We start from the raw sequence: 25,277 nt of genomic DNA on the forward strand, positions 1-25,277 counted from the left end.
ATTATTATTATTATTATTATTTTGGAATGGGTGATGGCACATTGATGTGTTTGCATTTCAAGCTCTGACAGAGATTTTTTTAAAAAAGAGAAGAGACAAAGGGATCTCTTTTTTTATGTCATCAGAGAAGAGCATGGCCAGGGTTCTGTTAAACAGTAGACTAATCTAAAAACAACCAAACATCTCTCAATGATTCTGAGCTTTGTTGTTCTGAGCTGCCTCTCCTTTGTAGGGAAGAACAGAGAGAGAGAGAAAGAGAGAGAGAGAGAGAGAGAGAGAGAGACCGACCTGGATGTGTTTGGTGAAGGATGCATTCTCCAGCACAAAGGAAAACGTCCATTTTAATGCAGGAGTTTTCAGCCTGGGCCCATTGCCACCCTTTTCTCAGCTAGACAAACATGAGAACTAGGGATGGGCAAACTCCCTGCAGCTCGATTAAGAGGTGGGCTTGGCAAATGAACACTCCCCCCCCACTCCCAAAATAGGAAACAGCTCATTTTGAAAACAGCAACACTGAGTTCAGCTCAGGCATTTTTCTCCCTCCCTCAAAACAGCTCATTTTGGAAACAAAACAAAACACTGAATTCACAGCCATTGTGCTCCCAGTTATGATGTTGTCAGGATTCTACGGGGTCCAAATGAGCCCACTCCACTCCTGGAAGCCCCCAGGTGAGCTCTGCAGCCCTAAACCAGAGATAGGGAACAACTTCTTTTTTTTTCCTGCCAAGACCACCTTCCCTCAGGGGTAATCTGTCAGGGCCAACCATCTCTCCCCTCTCCTCTTCTTTCTCCTCTCCTCTCTACTCAACAGACTGCCAGGGGAATGACAGATGTCTGAACTGGTCTCTCGCAGAGAGCTTTTGAAATTAGTCCAAGGGCCACATTTGCCTGCCCACCCCCTGCCCTAAACCCTGCCCTGTGCCCCTCTTGCCCTGCCCCTGGTGTCAATGCTGGGGAGACAGCAGCAGTGGTGAGAAGACCTTGCTAGAGGCCTCTGTTCAAATGCCTTCCTGGTGCCTAGAACACTACCATAGCAGCATCCCGGGTTCCAGGGTGCCTAGGAAACATAGTTTCCCAAGACTCCCGAGTCCATGCTTGAGATCCAGTATGCTAGAAATGACATGGACTCCCAGGGCTCCTTGAGTCTGGGACACAGCTGAGCAAGTATCCCAGGCACAAGGAGCACCTGGGACATGTAGTATCCAAGCACCTAAGTCCATTAGAAGCACTCAGCTGTCATGGTTGCAGTATTCAAGAGCGCATAAAGGAGGCACACCAGCTTGAACCATAATCTGAGCCAAAGAAGGATTTTTGTGGGGGGAGGGAGGATGGCGTGCAATTTATAATGGAGGGGAGCAGTATGTGCTGAACAAATATGTATTCCAAATGTATCCCAATGACACCATTAACAGGAACTGCCTTGTGGCATGTCTTATTTCTTCAGGGACTGATTCCAAAGGGAGAGAGGGCCTTGCGCAGATGTGGTTTAGAAGTAGTCTGTCCCAGGGATCCTATAGACCCCAGCTGTCTCTAAGGGGGAAACTCTGCTGCCAGCGATGCAGCAGGAGAGGTAGCCGACCCCATAACAACACACTGTGCTCTTGAGCCTGGGATTGCTTGACAGCTACAGGGTCAACAACTTCACTTCCAATGACAGCAGCCCCTGGTGTAGGGTAGGGCAGGGCTGGGGAAGTTGCGGCCCTCCAGATCTCCTTGGACTACAAATCCCACCAGCCCCAGTCAGTCATGGATGATGGGAGTTGTAGTCCAGCAGCAACTTGAGGGTGGAAGGCCCACCCTAGACCTGGCGTCTCAGGTGATAACCTGAGCATGCAAGCAAGGTCATATGGATGGTGCAACACAGAGCAACTGGCACTCTGTGCATCCTGTTAATTATTGATGATTGATGATTAATGACGTATCGTACTAGAAACAGGTGCTCTACAGTGGTCCAGTGGTGCTCTGCATGCATCCCCCCCAGTCTCCGCAGCACTCACCTTTTTCTCATCTCCTTCCTGCAGAAGCTGGAGGTGGCTCCTTTTCTCGCTGTCCTCACGCAGGGAGCTGCTCTGGTGCTGCGGCAGGCCTGTTGGAGGAGAGATGCTCCGGCCCTGGGGATCCACCCATGTGTAGATGTGATTGGTAACATAGCCGCCAGGGATGCGCCCCACTGAGTGGACTGACAGGTTCAGCTTCTTGGAGCCCTTGAGGGCCTAAGAGATGTGGAGAAAGACATTGATGCCAGAGGACCACATCAGCAAGAAAGTGAGAGCCAGCCAACTGAAACGGAAGCTAGATGCCAGTCAAACCTGTAGTGTGGTGGTGGAGCAGGGGCTTTGCATACTAGAGTTCCCAGGTTCAGTCTCCTGCATAACCAGCTCTAAGGGTGTCACCTGAGAGGGCTGGGAAAGGGACTTGTGTCTACGACCCCAGAGAGTTGCTGCTGGTTGATGCAGTCCATAATGCTTGACCATTGGCCCTGCTATCTCAGGCTTATGGGAGTTATAGTCCAAATCATCCAGAGGGCACCAGGTTGCCTGTCCCTGATATAGACCATATTTGGCTAGATGGACCAATGAAGGTCTAACATAGTATCAAGAAGCTTCATATGTTCCTGATCTGAGAACAGGCCATAGCTCAGTGGTAGAGCCCCTGCTTTGCCTGAAGAAGCAAAGCTGGGAAAGAACCATGTCTGAAACCCTGGAGAACCACTGCCTGTCAGTGTAGACAATACTGAGCTCAGTGGACCAATGAAGTAGACAATGTCTCTTTCTTCTTGTGCCTATATGCTACAGCAGCCTTCCACAATTCGGTGCTGTCTAGATGTTTTGGACCTCAACTCCCATCAGCCCTGGCCAGCATGGCCAACGGTCAGGAATGCTGGGAGTTGTGGTTGAAAACATCTGGAGGGCACAAGGTTAGGTAAGGCTGCGGTACAGAGTGCAGCTTCCTTGTTCGCATACAGTTTCTCATAAGGTAACGCAACCCTCATCCTTGCATTTCCAGCCCTGTGCTGTCAGAAGTCTTCCGCTAGGTTGTGGAAGAGTTTGCAGAAGGATCCCAGTGCATTTTCTCCTTCCACTCAGTCTTCTGGATGCAAGCTGTTCACTCTGAAAATTTCATAAACCCACAAATGGCTCTTTTCAAACACATTACACAAAAATATTTCAAAAATCATAAATCGGGAATTAAAAAAAAGTTCATTCGCAATACGGAAAGCACAAATCCCACAGGAATCAGCAAAACGTATTTTGGGGGGGAAATAATATGACCAAAAATATTATTACAATTTAAAAAGATACTCAAGCAGCAATCTGACTTCTAAAACTCAATTGAACTCATCTCCAGCTAGTCTTATAACGTGCTATGAGTGTAATCGGCTGTAAAATTCAGTTGCTTTAAAACTTTGTCGCCGACATGCTTAGATTTTTCCTTTTTGTACAAGTCTGATTGCTAGTCAGTTGGAGTGTCCTTAGATTTTAATCAGATCAAAGATAACTGTTTATGAGCCAGTGTGAAGTCCTGGCTAGGGCACTGGATCAAACTAACTGGGATCCGTTTCAATTTTTGTGAATCGCCCAGAGAGCTTCGGCTATTGGGTGGTATAGAAATGAAATGAATGAATGAATGAATGAATAAATAAATAAATAAAAATCAGACTAAATTCTGATGCGCCGGGGTTTATGTAGCCAACACAGCAGCACCCATGTACAAGGTATCAGCAGGTTCACCAGAGCCTACAGTTTGCAGAAATGCAACAAAAGAAAAAATGGCAGGAAAAGCCCCAAAGGGTAGGGAGGACTCCCAAAACAGCCCAGTGTGGACTGAGCATTGTGTGGACAATAGAAATGTTACAGGGGCGTCATTGCTTTCTCCTGTGAAACATTGGAGGATATGTGTGTGGGCGAGAGATCTAAAATTATTAGTCTAGAAGTAAGAATTGGATTGAATCCGGAGTGGATTTATTGCCCCACTGGCGTCAGAGCCCCCAGCCGCCACTGGGAAAAAACCTTCCAGCCTTTGCAAACTCTGTTTTCTTGCTTACTTCAACCTGCAGTGATAGGCAGAGAAGTTAATTGCCAGAGAAAGCTGATCCATCAATTCCCTCTGTTATTAGCTGGGGTGAGCGGAGCTGAGAAACATCATAGCCCCAGGGTAAGGATTGTAGATATCAATGGAAGCATGAGAACATCAGAAGAGCCATACTGGATCAGACCAAAGGTCCTTCTAGTCCTAGCATCTGCTTCTGTTTGTGGCCAGCTGTATCCCCCCATGGGAAGCCCACACACAGGACATGAGGGTGATACCATTCCTCCCCAGTATTCAAGGGTACACTGAACATAGTGGATATTCTTAGTCCATAAGTTAGAATTTTGACAATATGTCCAACCTCCTCTCCCTCCCTTCCATCTGAAAGACAGCCCTTGAGCTCCAGCCAGGCACAAAATCTGGATGTCCTTGTGACTTTCCAGTGTGCATCTCAAATGACAGGATGTCTCATTTCCTGGCAAAAGAAAATTAATGTTAGGAAGGTAACCCTGGGGTATCTCCCAACTGCTGCTCACACAACAAGTCTCGCTCATGAGCACAGTGAGTTTTGGTGGCAACTGTCAAATAGAATAGGACCCACATGGGCTAGATGGCCTCCAGTGGTGGAAGATCTCCTTCTGAAACCAGCCAGAGGTCTATGCTACAGGGCTGGCATCAAGAGTAGGCATGGTTGGGCACCTGTTGAGAGTCCCCAGACCAGAAGGGACCCACTGATGAGAGTTTCTGGTAACCTGCTTGTTCACCTTCCTCTCACTTTGTCTCAGACAACAGTGGTGGTGAGAAGAAGCAGCAGGAGATGCCATTACCTACTTGCTCACCAGCTCCCTCCATGCCAAGCAAGCAAGGGGGAGCAATAGCAGCTGGTGACAATGGTGGTGAGAAGGCAGACTCACTGATGGAGGGGACCCATTGGGTGTGTCTTGCCCATGATCCCACTTTTTATCACCATAAGCATGGAGTCCATGAAGGCTGAGAAGGCTTGTTTCTGGCCTGTTTGCATATTCCTGTCATGACCTTGGTCCTCAAAATAAGGAGCGGATAACCCAGTGCCCCTGTTCAGGCCAGGGGGTTGGTCCTTTAAGATCCACCTTTTTCCAGCAAGGGGGTGGAGCTTTGTAAGGGTGGAGTGGAGTGTCACGTATGCCAAGGGGTGCTGTGGTTCAAAGTTGGCACATTTTGGACCCCTTGAGCTATACTTCGGAGTTTCCAACCTCTAGAGTTTACAAGCTGCAGTGGCTCATAGGAGTTTTTCCCAGACTTGTTATGCAGCAATAAAGGACAGTTGTGTTTGCAAGGCCTGCTTTGATCCACACATGGAGTTGGCCATGGGGTGGCCTTCCCTTGTGGGTACCTACTTCAGATGGATTGGAAGAGCTCCCATTGTCCCTATTTTCTGGTCCCAATGTCTGGTGATTCCTTGTCATAAGAACATAAGAAGAGTCCTGCTGGATCAGACCAAAGCACCTTGGATAGCTCCTTCAGAGTTTTGACTGGTTCTGACTGATACCCGGAGTGGATTCACTGCCCCACTGATGTCAGAGCCACCAGTCTCCACTGGAAAAAACCTCCTGTTCCAGCCCTTGCAAACTCTGTTTTCTTGCTTACTTCAGCCTGCAGTGATAGGCAGAGAAGTTAATTGCCAGAGAAAACTGATCCATCAATTCCCTCTGTTATTAGCTGGGGTGAGCGGAGCTGAGAAACATCATATCCCCAGGGTAAGGATTGTAGATATCAATAGAAGCATGAGAACATCAGAAGAGCCATACTGGATCAGGCCAAAGGTCCATCTAGTCCTAGCATTCGGCTTCCGTTTGTGGCCAACTGCATCCCCCAATGGGAAGCCCACATGCTGGACATGAGGGCGATACTGTTCTTCCCCAGTATTCAAGGGCACACTGAGAATAGTGGATATTCTTATCTACCATGTTAAAGGCTGTGGACAGACTACAATTTTGTCCAAGAGCCATGCTAGTTCAGACCAAAGGCTCAAATGGAAATGGTGGTATAGCTAGGGATTTTAGACCATGGATGTAATGGTCTTATTGGGTGGTGGATGGTCTTTAGATACCCATGTGTAGATATCCATTTAGTTATCCATGCTTGTGAAGCAGAGAAGTAACATCTCTCTTCTCCCCACCCCCATCGCCATTCCATGTTTGACATCATTCAGTGCAGGCTGGTGGCTAGGGATGTACGGACTATGTAAAATCCATTCTGTCTGTGTTTCATGGATTGTCAGGTGCCTTTTGTTCTGCCCTCCGTCCACAGATGGATTCAATTTCTTTTTTTTGTCATGCGGAAAAATACACAAATAATTACGAAAGTATGTATGTAAGTATTTACAGAATTTACCTTAGTACGTAACATTTAGCAAATTGTCCCCCATTCCATACAATGTTTCCTCAGCAGAAACTTATGTACTTTCCTACAAATTTATATGCGTAGATATTGGGAAAGTAAAAAAGTCATCCGAAAGTCCACGGACCCCACGCTGCCCGAGGGGGTTGCTCTGCAGTAGATTCTGCAGGTCAGCTTCTTAGAAATCTGAGCTCATTTTAGTCCATCTTGAATTTCTCCAGCATCCCTACTGGTGGCTCCAAGGTCAGTGAGGTGGTGAATCCGCTCTGAGTTTCAGTCAGAACCAGTCAGAACTCCAAAGGAGCTGTCCAAAGTGCTTCCGCTGACATCATTTCTGATATGCTGGTGCCAAGAAAAGAAAAGAAGAGAGAGAGAGAGAGAGAGAGAGAGAGAGGAAGGAAGGAGGAAGGAAGGAAGGAAGGAAGGAAGGAAGGAAGGAAGGAAGGCAGGCAGGCAGGCAGGCAGGCAGGCAGGCAGGCAGAAAAAAATAACAAAAACCACTGTTTGCCAACCTTGATAAAAACAGAAAGAAATACGCTGACCATGTACACTCTCACATTTCAGACTCACTTATATTATACCATCCTGGCTATGGGAATAAAATGGACTTTGCCCCTGCTGTCCTGATGCTAAACATATTTGTTTGGTAACGAGTACCATTTTGTGATAGAAATGGACAGTATATTTTTAAAGTATAAATAGTAAAATGAACATCTGTAGCCATGGGCTTGCCCCCCAGGCCACCTGCTGACCATATATATATATATATATATATATGAAAAAAGGAAGCTGTGACAAACAACCACAGCCCTAGTGGGCTCCAGCATGTGCCCTGGGCCTGTTTTCCACTGGCCAGTGGAAGCCGGCGGTGCCGATGTCATGGGGTGGTGAATCTGCTCTGGGTTTCAGTCAAAAGCAGCCAGAACTCCAAAGGAGCTATCCAAGGTGCCAAACCACCTTGGATAGCTCCTTTAAAGTTCTGACAGGCTCTGTCAGACCGCCCCCCTCATCTACTTCTCTCTGCGTGGTCATGGGGTGTGTGTGTTGGGCGGCAGGGCTCTGGACCTAGGCCCCAAGGTCAAGCCCTACCTGCACCAGTGACTGGAACAGGAAACCCTCTCTTACCCCTTCCTGTCTAGGAAGATCCAATAGCTAGCTTGGGTGGGTAGAGTCAGGACCAGGATATTCTTTACTGAAAACCTGCCAAGTGCAGTTCAGTGGCTGATCACATGGGGGGGCTGCATACAGATATAGCAGCTCCTGAAAGACCCTTCCTCAGTTACTAGGCACCAGAGAGTTGTGGTCATAGCTCAGTGGCAGAGTCTGTGCTGTGCATGCAGAAAGGCCCAGGTTCAGTCCCTGGCACTTCTAGGTCATAGAATCATAGAATTATAGAATAGTAGACACTTGCTCCTTGGGAGGAAAGCTATGGCAAACCTAGACAGCATAGTAAGAAGCAGAGACATCACCTTGCCGACAAAGATTCATATAATCAAAGCTATGGTTTTCCCAGTAGCAATGTATGGCTGTGAGAGCTGGACTATAAGGAAGGCTGAGCGCCGAAGAATTGATGCTTTCGAACTGTGGTGCTGGAGAAGACTCTTATGAGTCCCCTGGACTGCAAGGAAGTCAAATCAGTCCATCCTAAAATCAACCCTGACTGCTCATTGGAAGGACAGATACTGAAGCTGAAGCTCAAATATTTTGGCCACCTAATGCAAAAAGTCACTGGAAAAGACCCTGATGCTGGGAAAGATGGAAGGCAAAAGGAGAAGGGGACGGCAGAGGATGAGATGGCTAGATAGCATCACCGATGCAATGAATATGGACTTGAGCACACTTCGGTAGAGAGCGGAGGACAGGAAGGCCTGGCGTGCTATGGTCCATGGGATCACGAAGAGTCGGACACGACTTAATGACTGAATAAAAACAAAACAGGGTTGGAAGGGGCCTACAAGGCCATCGAGTCCAACCCCCTACTCAATGCAGGAATCTAAAGGATTTGAGGCAGCCAGCAGGGCATGGAAGAATTCCTGCCCGAGATATTAGAAAACTATTGCTAGCTGAAGCAGGCAATACTGGGTTAAGTTGATCTGACTCAACTGAAACAGGAAGCTCTTGTGTACTTCTTCCTGTCCAGTGGCTTGCCTGGGTGGGCGGAGTCAGTCGATGGCCTGAAAGAACTCCCCCGAGAAGCAGCCACCCGCCATGCAGTGGTTCACCACCCGGGGGAGCTGCACACAGACCCAGCAGCTCTCGCCAGTGTGGAGCAACAAAGCCTTCTTGGGAGAGACAGAAACTGAAAGGAAGGCAGAGGGTTGGATGAAGGGTGGAGGCATTTTGTGCACAGGGTGCCTCTCTCTGGAGATCAGATGTGAAGCGGCAGATCTGCTGCCTGCTAGGAGTGTGCATGCTGGCTCGCCTTCACTTGCGCCCAACTTGTTCATACGTAAATAAATTCAGCATCACAATAACACTACGCGTCTCCAGTGCTCCCTTCACCAAAGCAAGCCAAAGCCTGATGGCGCCGCTGTCAGGATCCAGTGCTCCAATTCCCCCTCCTCACGGAAAGAGGCCTCCAATATAGAGAAGATTTCAGACCAGAAAGAGCAACTGGCCTCCAGAAGCACATTTCAAGGTTCCCACATCTTCAGATCACTACATCTTCAGATCCCTCTTCCCCAGAAAAGCCCATCTGCAGGAGGCCACATTACCACCCTCAGACCTGAAGGTCTCCAGCTCCAAAGTCACCATCACACTGCAGTCGCCTCCATGTCATTGCAGTCAAAAGCTTCTAGAGCAGGCAGGAGATGATCTCATTCAGTGTGTATGTGAGAGCAGAGTTAACAACCTCAACCAGGAGTCCCCTGCCCTTTTGGTTGGTAGGAACATTTGGAATTACAGAAGGGTGCTGTGTATTCTGTCACAAAGTAGCTGCCATGGGGGGGGGGGCAGGTCCAGTCACTAAACACTCATTTCCCAGAAGGCAAACTGTTGAGATTAAATGAGAAGTAACGTGTCCAAAAACTTAAGTACAAGGCAGAGGTGGGGGGTCTGAGCTCCAAAAGACAAAGCCATTATTTTTAACCCCAATAAAGATGGCACTGGAGGGCAGCATCTCACTTTGCAGCATGCCAGTCTCCCCCCCCCCCCGTTTTTTTTTTTTAGCGCTTAAGAAATAAAATAAGGCAGGGCAAAAACCTGGTGGGCACCAAAGGAGGTGTCTGTGGGCACACTGGCGCTCATGGGCCCCACACTGGAGAACCCAGACTTAAAAGAAGCCAAAACCCTATTTAAGACCCATTCTGAGTCTGCTAGCTGTTACAGCAACAGATAAACTTGTCTGGTTTCCAGCCAGCTTGGAGCTGTCCACAATGCTGTCAATTTCTTGGTTCTGCCTATCCTAGATCTGACCCTGGACCTGTCTGACCACACTTCTGGAACCTCCCCTCTTCCAGTCTCCTAGCACAGCTCCAACTAGGCTTGACGGTTTCTTCAGCAGTTTCTTCGGCTGCCTGAAAGAGAACATCTGTCCCCGGAATGTTTTGTAGCTCATGGATGTGGGATGCACATAACACTACATAACTGGGGGTGGTGGTGGCAGAGGTGCAAATCTCTCTCTCGTTACAGGAAGTGCTATTATCCATGATGCCAGTTTCATGGGAATGAGTGCATTTCATTGTCCCATTCTCAACAGAACACTTAAGCAAGCATCTAAATGCACAGGAATCGTTTCTGAATCAATGAGGCTTATCTGTCAGAGAACGTTGCATTTAAGAACATAATTAGGCATGCTGATGAAAGGGGCTTGAGATGGCTGTGTATTGGCAAGGTGGTATGCGAAGGCCATTAAAAAAAATGAGGCTCTTTTACAAAACATTCTCCCCTCAAGAAGGCCATCATAACCATCTCCTGACTGAGAGTGTAAATCAGGGGTGGGGAGCCTGTAGCTCTCCAGATATTTTTCGACTCCTAACTGCCATGATTCCTAGATATTGGCTCTGCTGGCTGCGTATGGTGCAAGTTCAAACCCAGAAACTTCTGGTGGGCCACAGGTTACACACATGATCTACAACAAAGTGTGAGGTGGACCTATTTCTAGCCAGCTAGACATGCCCTCTTCCATGATACTCCATTCAATTTCCACTGCCCCTCCCCCTGCCCGATCTTTATTTCCTTTCTTTTTAAAAAAATGTTTTGCCGTGCTGCCACAGGCTTTCCTTTCTGGAAGCCGGCTGCTCTCCTTCTTCTCCTGCTCCTCCTCTTTCTGCTGCCACTGCATCGAGAGTTTTCTTTCTCAGTCTGACAACTTCTTTTTTTAAACTGTGCATTCTCAGGAGCGCCCTTGCTGCCTCTTACAGTCCCCTCCAATAGCCAACTCAGGACACAGATGACGAGGATTCTTTCCAAGGCTTTATTCCTTTATGACTCTTTCAGATACTAATCACTAGCGACTAAGCAAGGAGGTGCACTGGGGATAGATAGCAGAGTAGCCTAAGCTCCAGGCAAGGCAGTTGGTCCCCATTTGAGGGAGAAGTGCAGGAAGACTCTGAACTTATGGGCTATGGAGAGATCCTCCCTCTTACCCTTGGGTCCTCGGGATGTGACCGCTGTTTTAGGGCCAAATGAGCAGAGTGCCTCCTTTCGGCGCCCTCCATCTGTCGCCGCTCCCTGCATCTGTGCCGAGCGTCCAGCAAGCTTTCCTCCAGTGCTCTCTCACTGCCAGGGTCACTATCTCTCCCAGGAATGCTGCCAGGAGGAATCTCTGCCAGCTGCTGTGCTGGTGAGAGATGAGCGAGCTCCTCTCCCATGGATCACTGTTCCTTCTCAGAATCAGAACAGCTCTGGGTCTCTATTGGCTCAGTCTCCACCCTGACATTCATGTATGTGCATGTGCAAGGCCTTTCCTCACAGGGGAAAGGCTTTTTGAGGTTGCCAGTGGTGGGGTGTATTCAGCTGCCTTAGGGCAAATTTATACACACACACACACACACACATATATACATAATTATAGAAAATTATAGCCAATCAGAGAAGAACCATCCCTCTGCAAGGGAAGGGATCTTCTGTGTGACGGGTTAGTCGCCCATGGGGCCAATGCTACCTAGCTTACTGGCTGAGCCAAGCCAGGCAATCAAAGCTGGAAAAGTGGTGGAAAAGGAGAATGAGAGAGAGAGAGAGATAATTTGCTTGTTTGCTTGCTTGCTATTTCTCCATTCACTTTGAGGAGCCAGCCCAGCCCAGGACGATCCTGGTATGTAAATTAATTTCAGCAGGGTGGGGGACAGGGGTATATAATCAACTGGTGAGTCTAGCTGATATTTTTGTGAGATAAATGGAAAAGGGCACAAACTAGCTTATAGTTCATGTGTGAGAATGGAAAAATCACAAACTGTCTTATAACGCACGTGTTAGTCTGTAGAAATCATAAAATGGCTTATAATGCATGTGCTAGTCCGGAGAAATCATAAAATGGCTTATAATGCATGTGCTAGTCTGGAGAAATCATAAAATGGCTTATAATGCATGTGCTAGTCCTGAGAAGTCATAAAATGGCTTATAATGCATGTGCTAGTCCGGAGAAATCATAAAATGGCTTATAATGCATGTGCTAGTCCGGAGGAATCATAAAATGGCTTATAATGCATGTGCTAGTCCAGAGAAGTCATAAAATGGCTTATAATGCATTTGGGAATTTAGATAAATCATAAACTGGCCAATAGTGCATGTGTTAATCCAGATAGATCATAAATGGCTTATAATGCATTTGGGAACCTGGAAAAATCATAAAATGGCTTAAAGTGGCTTATATCCCTCTCTTGCAATCATTGACTCTAATTGCCTGCTGCCTCCGTTTGCCTGTGTGTCAAATGGCTTTCTTGTAGAAGTGGGCTCTGCCACAAATTGCTTTTTCTGTGTTGTTACTCTGGATAAATTTGTCAGGTGTGGGGCATTTCTGCATTGAACTGTTTGTAAATTCGGGCCTGGTTTTGGCCTCCATTTTGTTTGGCTCAACTAATGAATCTCATTGAGTACCATTTTATTTTGCTGTATAGTCAGCGTATTGCCATCTCAGCATAGGCATACTGCCATCTCAGTCACGTTGTGAACATGTGGGCTTAAAAATCCTTTCCTTCCTTTTGGTGGTGCAAATTAATGCCTTAGAACACATATTCCTGCCTAAATTCCTCAGTTTAATGCTTGCTGGGCCATGCCCAAACTCTCTCTTGCAGTCATTGGGACTGTCTGCATGTCACATCAGGTCACTCTGGGCTCATTCACACAGGGCTCCGTGACATGCACAGGCTGCCATTTTGCATATGCAAGCCACAGCAGGGGTGCACCATGGCTTGTCATGTCATGCGAACCCGGTGGGTTGTTGGCATGGTTAACAAACCACCCACAATCCTGAAACAAGCCACGGGGTTTGGTGGTTTGCTAACCACACCAACAAACCACCCTCGCCGGGTTTGTGAGACATGACGAGCCATGAACCAGGCCATTGGCTCTAATTGCCTGCTGCCTCAGTTTGCCAGTGTGTGGAATGGGTTTCTTGCTCTCCCACACCCCTTTGCTTTCAATTTTGGAGAAGTGGGCTCCACTGGAAATTGTATTCTCTGTGTTCTTACTCTGGAGAAATATCTGGGAGGTGGGGTTGGTGGGTTGAACTGTGTAAACAAAGACTTGTGTGGCTACACTTGTGAGGGTTGTGTAGCAAGCTAGGTGTTCTTGGCTCCACCTCTGGTGACCCACTTTCCACTCACCAGTCACATTAGCTACTAGCTTCTACAACATTCTGCCCCCACCAAGCATGCTCAGACCTCAATGGGCTGTTTGTTCCTTGCCCTCTTCAGTATTTTCCCCTTATTTTTATTGTTTTTTGTACTTCTGCAAACCTTGGGTTTTCTCTGAATATGCTGATTTGCCCATCCTGTGGCCCTATTTTGACTACATTGCTGTTGGCACTTACCATCTGAGTTTGACATTAGAGGGAGAGAGATACGCATCTGATTGAACAACCACTCTCATGCCTTGTGGTTCAAGACAAAAGGAGCCAAATGCAGGACCTAGGCAGAGCTGTATCCGTTGTCAACTGATGTCCTCCTTTGTCTGCATTCATCTCTCTCTCTCTCTCTCTGTGTGCCCCCCGACTTACTTCCTGTTGATTCTATTTTAGTCACTGATAACTAGGGAACAGCTGAGAGTGATGGCAAGGCAAGAAACATACTTTACTTGTCAAGGTGGACAAAGAAAAGAAGAACTAATGGACACATCTGCTGTTCATTTTCTTACCCAGTGAACAGTGTGCTCCATATCCTTAGAGAACAATTGCTAAAGGAGAAGAAGGCCAAAATGGAAGAGCAGCAATTTCACCTAGACCCCAGAACATTTCTCTACTGTGTCAGATACATCGCCCTGAGCAAATATAGCAGCCATCAACCCTTCCAATTCCCCCCTTCCCCATCTTCTGAGCTCATCTCTTTTGGCTTCTAAACTGCAAAAAAAAGAAAAGAAGAAAAGGATGCGAATGGATCTGTTGGGGGCAGTTTCTGGCTAACTACAAGGGTAATGATGTGGAGTCCTCCAGCCAGGGGTCTTTTACTGCTAACATACCAAGGAAGCATTAGGTCTGGCCCGAGTTAATTTTCCTGCCTGAAGTGAAGGACAAGATGGCATGCCCTCCCGCTCCATATATCGAATCCAACTGGACTGGCAGCTGTGATGCTTCAACACTTGTTGCACAACAGCATCCTCCACCACACCTGAGGACAGGAGGCTACCTTAGGGAGCAAAGAAAAGGTCACCCTGCAGTTGCTCCCCATCCTCCCCAGCAGGCACCACCTGAGGCAGATGACTTACTTTGCCTCATGGCTGGGCTGGCCCTGGAAGTACCAGCTCTGGGTTTTTGTGGATGACACCAATGGGCCCCTTCCCTCAGTGAGTCTACCTTCTCACCACCATGGTCACCACCTGCAACTGCTCCTTCTCCTAGCGCTGTGCCAGAAATTTCTCCTACATTTTTTCCCAGCCATTTTTTCCCAGCCATTCAATCTGATAGAAGAGAAATGGCTTTCGAAAAGAAATTCAATGGTGAAGAATTTTCAGAGAAATTCTCCTGGGTTGGGGTTGGGTTTTGGGGGCTTACCGTGCTTAGGAGGTGGTGGAGGACTGAGCACAAGTGTCCTGTTTTTCATCGTACAATCATCTCTCCTCAGCTTCCCACACTTCAGTTGAAGCCCAGTAGAAGGGGTCATGGGGTAATTCGTCCCATAGGGCCTTTTTCAGATCAGAGTGTGCAGGCAGCCTGGGAGGCTGGCTGTGATGAAGTTCAAAACCCCCACAAAAAGCAGTTCAACATAAATTACAGGCTGACCTGAGAATGAGGCAGAACAATGGAAGAGAATCGGGAGAGAAAACTTTTGGGAAATTGGAGGACGGATTTTGGCAGAGCATGAACTCCACCTCATCCCTGGAGCTGGACACCACACTGCCCCCACCTGCATTGTGCTGGATGCAACTGCAAACTGTGGAACAGCCTGCCAAGAGAGTTGATGCTGTTGCAGCACGAAGACCCCCCCCCAAAAAAAAAACCCTTAGGAAAGAAGAAAGAAGCTGTGCTACAAGCCCTGCCAATGGGGAGCCTTACCTGGGAGAAACTGTGGAGAATTTCTCCTTCCCTGGAGGAGTGAAATTCAGTGAAATTGTCCCCCAAATTTCTCTGCCCTTAAGTCAGCTGGAGAATTTCAAGAGGACATTTGCGCACAGCTCTGCCTCCACCTCTTTCTCATCATTGCCACCACCTGCTTGCTTGACAGGCAGAGAACCAGTGAATAAATAGGCAGTGACATCTCCTTCTCCTGCTTCTCCTCTTTCCTGCTCCTCTTCTTCCTCACCACCACCACCGTTGTCTGGGCCAGAACAAGAGAAGGAGAACAAGGCAGATGAAGAGGAAGAGGAAGACCAGGGGGTCCTTGTCAGTGGGCCCCTGTGGAGGCATGGGTCTTCGGCAGGTGCCCAACCATGCCTACCCTTGATGCAGGCTGTGGGCCTGGCAAGCAGAATCTAGTAACAGTAAATATGCTGGTAGGAGAGCTGATAGAACCGCAGGAGAGTGTATGGGACAGGACCACAGCTCAGGGGCAGGGCACACGCATTGTATGCAGAAGGTCCTGGGTTCAGTCCCGGGCATTGCCAGTTAAAAGATCCAGGTAGCAGGTGGAAAAGACTTTTGCTGGAGAGCCTGGACCACTGCTGCCAGAAGCTGGTGGCTCCAATTTCGGTGGGGCTGTGAATTCATTCTGGGTTTCAGTCAGAACCAGCCAGACCTCCAAAGGAGCTATCCAAGTTGCTGACCCATATCCCCATAATAGTTTCAGCATCTTGGATAGCTTCTTTAGAATTCTGGCTGGTTCTGACTGAAACCTGAAGCACCATCGAAATTGGAACCACCAGCCACCACTGGATGGCTCTAGATTTCTTGGATCGAACAGGGGGATGGACTAGATGCCCTACGAAGACCCTTCCAGTTTTATGCTGCTGTCATTCTAAGGATTTTGCCAGCAGTGTAAGTTCGCCCTTGGTGTGTTCTGTGGGAAGCCTGGGAGGCACCAAGATGATGTAACAGATGAGCTGTCAAGGCATTTTGCTGATTCCAAGAGAAAGCCCCTTAGCTTGGTCCAGAAAGCATGTTGGGATGAAAAGTGTGACCTGGTCCAAAATAGGGCAGCTAAATTGTTAACTGGGACTAGCCAACGAGCTCATATTATGCCAGTACTTTTCCAGCTCCACTGGCTACCGATCCATTTCTGGGTCTGATTCAAAGTGCTGGTATTAACATTCAAGGCCCTAAACGGCTTGGGACCAGGTTATCTGAAGGATCACCTCCTCCCATATATGCCTGCCCAGACCGTAAGATCATCTTCAGGGATCCTTCTCAATGTAAAGGTAAAGGTAAAAGTGTCCCCAACCAGTCGTGTCCGACTCTAGGGTGTGGTGCTCATCTCCATTTCTAAGCCGAAGAGCCAGCGCTGTCCGAAGATGCCTCCGTGGTCATGTGGCCGGCATGACTGAACACCGAGGTGCACGGAATGCTGTTACCTTTCCCGCCGAAGCGGTACCTATTTATCTACTTTCAATTTCTTGCTTTCGAACTGCTAGGTTGGCAGAAGCTGGGACTGAAGACGGGAGCTCACTCCATCACACAACACTCGGGTCTCGAACTGCTGTCCTGCTGACCTTCCGGTCTGCAGTTCAGAGTCCTAACCACTAAGCTCCATGAGCCCCTGCCAAAGGAAGCGAGGTGGGTGGCTACTAGGAGGACGGCCTTTTCTGCTGTGGCACCCCAGCTGTGGAATGAGCTCCCTAGTGAGGTTCGCCTGGCACCTACATTGTATTCCTTCCAGTGCCAGGTGAAGACCTTTTTATTTTCCCAGGCATTTTAGCATTTTAGCTTTCTAGACTTTTATCTTTGCTATTTTAAATCTGTATTTTAAATCTCTGCATTGCTGCTAGGTTTGATTCTGGTTGTACTGTTATACTGTGGTTTCAATGTTTTATATATTTTGTATTGTTTTATTGTGTGCTCTTTGGTTTTAATTTTTGTGAACCACCCAGAGAGCTTCGGCTATTGGGCAGTAAAGCAATGAAATTAATAAAGTAAGTAAGTAAGTAAGTAAGTAAGTGTTGGACTGGGATTTGGGAGATCCAGGTTCTAATCCCAACTTGGCCATGGAAGCTCACTGGGTGACTTTGGGCCAGTAACAGACTCTCAGCACAACCTACCTCACAGGGTTGTTGTTGCCGGAATAAAATGTAGAGGAGGAGGATTATGTATGTCACCTTGGGTTCCTTAAAAAGGGGGAAAAGGCAGGATATAAATGTAATAAATAAATAAATAAATAAATAAAGCAAGCAAGCAAGCTGTGGGAGGCCCCTTTGATTGAAAATGCATGTAGCGAGCTGCAACAAAATGTTGCAGTGTGGAGTGCCAGCAGTGTTCAGTGTTCCAGCCAGCCTTGCTCTATTCTATTCTATTCTATTCTATTCTATTCTATTCTATTCTATTCTATTCTATTCTATTCTATTGCTCTTCAGTGTTCCAGCCAGCCTTGCTCTATTCCATGATACTCTGTTCCATTCCATTCCACCCCATCTTTCATTGTTTCTCTCCCCCCAGCAGTTAGAAAGCATTCTGGGTTTTAGACCTGCTCCCTGCAGATTCCCCCCCAAAAAGCTTTTTTGGGGGTACTTCTGTAATCCTTGGGGTTCCCCAACCATGCTGATGATATTTCCCTCTTGTTTGTCAGTGGCCCCCATTTTGGCTACAGTCCTGTCAGCACTGACCAGCTGAGTTTGCTATTAGAAGGAGTGATTTCCTCTTTTCTTTCTCTTGTTTTCTTTCAAACGTTCACCATCTGTGGTCTCTGTTGAACTGAATATTTTATTTTGTGAATCGGATCTTCCCAATGATACAGATGGTTGACTGATACAGATGGATTTCAGTTTGCAACGTTTATTGTTTTGCCAGTCCCGTTTATTTAATTGTCATCTTTCTGCTGAAAACATCAATAAAGATGGTGGGAGAACTGTTCATGTATCCCTGGCAGCAGCAGTAGGACCTTCGGGCAGCTGGCCAGTGCCCTACTCAGCAGAATGAACAGGAGGGCTGGCTTACCACATTTTAAAATAAGCAAAGTAATACATATTGCCATCAAAACAGCTCCCTCCTCCCTGGAATATTCTCAAGCCCAGAGTAAAAATAGCCCAAAGTGTGCAGGACATGGAATAATGGGCTCAAGTGACAGGAAGCCAGATTCCAGCTGAACATCAGGAAAAACTTCCTGACTGTTAGAGCAGTACGAGAATGGAACCAATTCCCTCTGGAGGTGGTGGGCTCTCCCACACTGGAGGCATTCAAGATGAGGCTGGACAGCCATCTGTCAGGGATGCTCTGACCTGGATTCCTGCATTGAGCAGGGGGTTGGACTCGATGGCCTTGTAGGCCCCTTCCAACCCTACTATTCTATGATTCTATACCACTCATCACCAGTAAGTCATCTGTTTTGTCCCTATGTGACAATTAACTCCTACGGGGAAAATGATGAACTGGGTCATGTGCACCAGTAGTTATCATTGCACTATGATAATGGTAACCAATTCCCTCTGGAGGCGGTGGGCTCTCCCACACTGGAGGCATTCAAGACGAGGCTGGACAGCCATCTGTCAGGGATGCTCTGACGTCTGACCTGGATTCCTGCATTGAGCAGGGGGTTGGACTCGATGGCCTTGTAGGCCCCTTCCAACCCTACTATTCTATGATTCTATACCACTCATCACCAGTAAGTCATCTGTTTTGTCCCTATGTGACAATTAACTCCTATAGGGAAAATGATGAACTGGGTCATGTGCACCAGTAGTTATCATTGCACTATGATAATGGTAACACTGCCATGTGTCGATTCAGCCTAGGTGTGCAGAGACACATGGGTAAAGAAGGGGAAACTGCCACCCCTGACATTAGGAGCCCAGATTTTCACCACCAGAGATCCTGCAGACGGGCATCATGAACCTGTGTGTAGAATAATGTACTGCATTCCCCCAATCAGGGGTCCTTCCAGCATACAACCTGGCCCCTGAACCCCACAACCTCACTGGCATGGTAGCAGGCATTTTGCTAGATTATAACAGCCAGGATGCCCAATTAGGAGGAATGAGAGCCAAAAAGGAGAGGTGTTAGAGAGATTTCAGAAGGCTATTGATCTCTTCAAAATGCAATAATTTAATTATCTGTCAAGTCTACTATGATTTAAGCAAATTTCCTCATTAAAGAGAGAGAGAGAGAGTTGGTGTAGGAAATAAGACAGTGCATGCTTTTAAAATAGCATCTTTTCTCTGACTCCCTTTTACTCTGTCATGTCATAAATAGGAATAGACTGACAGTCGGCAGCTTGAGGCTCTATTAAATGGATTTGCAATACAGCATTTTTATTTGCTAGGATCAGTGGCTCTGACATCTGCCATCCGTCATGCAGATTCATTTATGTCAATAAACACTTTCACCAGCCGGGTACCCAGCGATAGCAGGGAATCCAACCTAATGCCATAATTAATTGGTCAGTTTTATCACCAGAGTAAGCTCCCAATGGTATCCCCATCCAGCAACTCAGGCTAGCGTGTGTTTTAAAGCAGGAGCATTGAACCTCTTTCAGCCTGAGAGCAACAATTCCAAACACCAGCATATTTTAGCTTAAAGCTCTTACTGTCATTCACTTAGGAGAGAAATTCCAACCTTTTAGAATGGGGAAAAAAACTGCACAAAAGTTGGGAAGCTGCCGAACAACTGGTCATTGTGGAAAAGGAGGTGGGAGCAAGGGAAGGGGGATGAAATGTGTGACCTTAATGCAAGTTCCTTTTAACAGATGGGCAAGTGCAAAGGGAGACCAATTGCTACAAGATTTAGTTCGATGCGTGGAACTCAGTTACCCTTCATTTTACACAGTTCTCGGGATTTTGAAATGCAGTTCTCAGCTCAAGAAACATTAAAAAGGTGTCTTTGAGGTTCAAATGCACACAATAATATGTAAAGGTAAAGGTGTCCCCAACCAGTCATGTCCGACTCTAGGGTGTGGTGCTCATCTCCATTTCTAAGCCGAAGAGCCAGCGCTGTCCGAAGACGCCTCCGTGGTCATGTGGCCGGCATGACTGAACACCGAGGTGCACGGAACGCTGTTACCTTTCCCGCCGAGGCGGTACCTATTTATCTACTTTCAATTTCTTGCTTTCGAACTGCTAGGTTGGCAGAAGCTGGGACTGAAGACGGGAGCTCACTCCGTCACGCAGCACTGGGGTCTTGAACTGCTGTCCTGCCGACCTTCCGGTCTGCAGTTCGGCGTCTTAACCACTTTAGGATAAAATGCATACCAAAATGTGTATTTTGTGAAAAGATACATTTAAAAAAAAATCATGACTCTAAAAATAATCAGCTTTGATGCATAACCGGGACAGAACGGAGTTATAAGAACATAAAAAGAGCCATGCTGGATCAGACCAAGGGTCCATTTGGTCCAGCATTCTGTTCACACAGTGGCCAACCAGCTGTTGATGGGAAACCCACAAGCAGGACATGTGGGAAACAGCACCCTCCTGCCCATGTTCCCCAGCAACTGGTGTACACAGGCATGCTGCCTCTGATACTGGAGGTGGCACACAGCCATCAGGACTAGTAGCCACTGATAGCCTTTTCCTCCAGAAATTTGTCCACCCCCCTTTTAAAGCCATCCAAATTGGTGGCCATCACTGCATCTTGTGGTAGCAAATTCCATAGTTTAACTCTGTGCTGTGTTAAGAAGTTATTTTATCTGTCCTGAAGCTCCCAATGATCAGCTTCATGGGATGACCCACTTGGGTTCTAGTATTAAGAGAAAGGGAGAAAAATGTAATGCATGAACTCAGGCAAAACTGGCCAGGTCAGAAACAGACTATCCATCTCTGAGTTCACCAACTTCTGCTTAAAAACTCCAACGAACTCCAAATACCTTCTCATGCCATCCTTTCCACTGCTGAACAGTTTGTACTGCCAGGAAGTTCTTCCTAAGTTTTAGTCAAAAGCCACTTTCTTATAACCTGTTGGTTCAGGTCCTACTCACTGGAACAAGGGACAATGGATTTGCTCCATCATTTATGTAGCAGCCTTTGAAATATTTGAAGATAAAGACCATCTTGCCTATTAATTTCCCTACCCTTTTAACTGGAGATGATCGAGACACCGGGACATCTTCCTGCAAAGCATGTGGACTACCTCCTTGCTATGGCACTTCCTAAAAAGTCATCCTAACGTTGTTGTTCAGTCATGTCTGACTCTTTGTGACCCCATGGACCATAGCACGCCAGGCCTTCCTGTCCTCCGCTCTCTCTTGGAGTGTGCTCAAGTTCATATTCATTGCACCGGTGATGCTATCTAGCCATCTCATCCTCTGCCGTCCCCTTCTCCTTTTGCCTTCCATCTTTCCCAGCATCAGGGTCTTTTCCAGAGAGTTTTCTCTTCGCATTAGGTGGCCAAAATATTTGAGCTTCAGAGTCAGTATCTGTCCTTCCAATGAGCACTCAGGGTTGATTTCTTTAGGATGGACTGATTTGACCTCCTTCCAGTCCAGGGGACTTGTAAGAGTCTTCTCCAGCACCACAGTTCAAAAGCATCAATTCTTCAGCGCTCAGCCTTCCTTATAGTCCAGCTCTCACAGCCATACGTTACTACTGGGAAAACCATAGTTTTGATTAGACGGACCTTTGTCGGCAAGGTGATGTCTCTACTTCTTACTATGCTGTCTAGGTTTGCCGTAGCTTTCCTCCCAAGGAGCAAGCGTCTTTTAATTTCATGGCTACAGTCACCGTCTGCAGCGATCTTGGAGCCCAAGAAAATAAAATCTGTCACTGCTTCCATTTCTTCCCCTTCCATATGCCAGGAAGTGATGGGGCCAGATGCCATGATCAACTCAGATCATTGGTCCGTCTAGCCTAGTATTTTCAACTCTGACTACCAGCCGCTCTCTGAGTTCTGAGGAAGAACTCTTTTTCAGCCCTGCTATCCAAGATGCCTTCTTAACTAGAGATGCCTGGAATTGAACCTGGGAACATCTTTATCTGAAGCATGTGTACTGCCAGTGATCACACAGCTCAAGTAAACCAGCAGAAGTGACTGAGCTATACCCCTGCCCTCCCCAAATCCTGTCTGAGGCTGTCATTCAGTCAGCAACAGCAGGCCTCCAATTTTCTCTTCTCCCACCGACAACATGCAGCAGCAGCGTGTGCTGTCCTGTGTCAGGCTACAGTCACAGAACCCATGAGAAGTTAAAATGACACTGCTCTCTGCCTAACCTTCTTCTCTGATGTGGCCTCTTTGCTGGTTGTTCTCTGGCTTCTCATTGGCTATCTTGAAAATATGTCTATTTGTTCCCAAACTTATAAGAAAATACGACGTTACATATGGTATTAGTAGCTATCCATAGCATTGAGCCCCAAATCCCTCCCAGGAATTTTCTACCCCAGTGAGGACTGGTGAATTTTATGGGAGGGGCGGGGTTGGTGAATTCTGGGGCAGGTGGCAAAATTTCAGAAGAGTTTCGGTGGGGAGGAGCTAAGCATCGGTGGATGGAACCAGATCACTCCATTTCTAATTATTTTTGCTGCTATTGAGACGACGGTCATAGCAAAGCTTTTCTAAGGCAGCTGCTGGCCGCCATGTTCTATTTCCCAAAGTTCCCTGCATGTTACATCATTCTAGGCATTCTGGATGTGGGCAGGAACAGTAGCCACAACCAAAAAATAGTGGCTCCTGCTTGTCCCAGAGCTGGCAAAAGAAGAGCCTAAAAATAAAAAGATCTATGCCGCCCACAAATGGGAAGCCCCTCGCCAAACCTCTTAAAAAAAAAATCACCACCCCCAATCACAGTTTCACCACCCCGAAGTCCCCTGAAATTCAACCCTTCAATTCTCCATCTGGAAGTTCTCCTCCTCCTCTAGAACTTTCAGCTCATTATGTTACATGCCTTTTGATTCCCAATTTGCTTTTTTCTTCGGACTGTGCCAGAACCCCACCCTTTCTTCCTGCTCTAGTTTCAGTACTGCTCTGGCTTCTTTCTTTCTTTCTTTCTTTCTTTCTTTCTTTCTTTCTTTCTTTCTTTCCTTTTGCTCTGACATTCCTCTTTGCTCCCCAACAGTTCCTACCTTCTTTGGAAACAGAACTTAGAGCCTTTTTCATATCGCTGATGTATTTTCCCTCTGCAGGACTGCAGATGCCATAAATCAATGCCTATTAATCACTGGGTGCTTTTCTGGTGGCCTGATGAGCCCCCCACCACCTTGCACTGCCACCCGCTCTTGCATGGAGCCAGCCCAGTTGCTTAATCACACCCTTAATGAAATGAGCAATTTAGCGCAATTCATCGGGTCGGTGGCAATGCCTCCATGATTCACAGTGGGATGCAAGCAGCCTTAACTACAGCCCAACATATTGTTCCTTCACAAAATCTCCTTTGATCTAACCACAATGGATTCCAGAGCACTACCCATTGGGAGAAAGGGATTTGTAAATGCATCCTCTCGCATAATGATCCCCCCCCCCTGCATTTTAAACAATAAAGGCCCAGAGGGACAAATCAAAGCGTGTCACTTTGTTCTGCCAACAGTTCCATTCACAACAAACCTTCAGATGTGTGATTGAGAGACCATGGTTAGCATGCAGGCGGCATCAGGGTGGTAGCCTTATTCAGGGTGATGCTAGACGCACATGAAGTCAGAGTACCATATACATGTTTATTTACTTGCATATGGTCCGGGTACAGATGTACAGATTGTGTAAAATCTGTCCTGTCTGTGTTCCATGGATTGGCAGGTGCCTTTCGTTCTGCCATCCACCCATTGCTGGAATCGCAAGTTTTTTGTTTCCAAATTTGCACAAATTCGCTTTTGCACAATTTTGCATGTGCAAAAATGCACAAATCCCCCCATGTGCATTTTCACACTTTAGCCTATGGGGGAAATGCACATTTGTGGCCAGGGTTGTTGTTGCTGTTGTTGTTTTTGCTCATTTTTCTAAAACGAAATTTGCACAACTTTTGGAAAAAATAGAAAACCGGTCTGCAAGTCCATGGAATCCACCCATTGGGGGGAAAGCTGGCCCACTGCGGAATCCATGGCCCTGATTCATGAAACCCAAACTCATTTGGTTCTGTTGCAGATATCTCTGACAGCTCTAGGCCTGGGTGATCCTAAATCTGAGCAGGGTGTATTTCACGAACCAAATCCACTGTCTCTGACAGGTCCTCCTGTTTTGGCAATAATTGGGCTTCGGTGGGGGATGATTACTGCAAAACAGGGTGAAAATGTTCTCCTGTTCAGAGTGAGGATAGGAAACATTGTTCTCCCTCTGACTTGGCTTCATGATGTCATCACATAGCCAAATCCAGCTGGTGTGTGACTTCATCAGGCTGGCTAGGTAAGAACTGCCCTGGATCAGACCTATCTAATCCAGCATTCTGTTCCCACAGCGGCCAACCAGATGCCTATGAGAAGTCCACAAGCACAACACGAATGCAACAGCATCCTCCCGCCCATGTTCCCCAGCAACTGGTGTGCATAGGCATACTGCCTCTGATACTGGAGATAACAAAGCCATCATGGCTAAAAGCCATTTATAGCTTTCTCTTCCAAGAATTTGTCTTATCTCATTTTAAAGCCATCCAAGTTGGTGGCCATCAATAGATTTTGTGGTAGTGGATTCCACAATTTAACTAAGTGCTGTGTGAAGAAGTCTCTATTTGATTATACTTATGAATCCCTTACTTTAAAAACACTTATTTATTTATTTAAAATAGTTCTTGGCTGCTTTTCAGGGCAGGAGCCCTCCCAAAGCAACACACAATGACAAAACATATGAAACCAATGCAATATTAAAAGGGATAAAAACACAATAAAACAGCATGAATACAATAAAAACAGCAATAAAAGCAAGAACAAAAACAGAAATAAAAGCCAACAACAAAACCAGCAATAGGAACAGCGACAAACCAGCAATGGGAGCCATCGTATCAGGAGGCCAGAGTAAAATAATATGTTTTTGAGGCCATTTTAAAAGCCTGCAATGATGAAGCATGGCAGACCTGCAATGGCAACTTATTCCAGAGGTGTGGGGCCACCGCAGAGAAGGCACTCTCAGGTGTGGTCACCCACCTATCTGCTCTCACAGGTGGGCAACTGAGAATGGTCTCTCTTGCTGATGTTAAAGTCTGGGCAGGTGGACATCAGTGAAGGCAGTCCTTCAAGTAATTTGGTCCCAAACTGTTTAAGTGCTTCCTATTGTCGGTCCTGAATCT

At 47.0% G+C, this 25,277-nt stretch overlaps 1 protein-coding gene across 1 annotated transcript in view; it reads right to left on the reverse strand.

The window, feature by feature from the left end:
- The window catches only part of WHRN (whirlin), a 132,463-nt gene that overhangs the window by 77,100 nt on the left and 30,086 nt on the right, over positions 1-25,277 (reverse strand). Inside the window, exon 2 of the mRNA XM_084821455.1 lies at positions 1,998-2,213. Coding sequence (XP_084677581.1) covers positions 1,998-2,213 — 216 coding nt within the window. The remainder of the gene's footprint in view (positions 1-1,997; positions 2,214-25,277) is intronic.

The sequence above is a fragment of the Heloderma suspectum genome, chromosome 14 (genome assembly GCF_057233095.1).
Source record: "Heloderma suspectum isolate Gila_16-S chromosome 14, 16-S_ref, whole genome shotgun sequence".
Classification (NCBI taxonomy): domain Eukaryota; kingdom Metazoa; phylum Chordata; class Lepidosauria; order Squamata; family Helodermatidae; genus Heloderma; species Heloderma suspectum.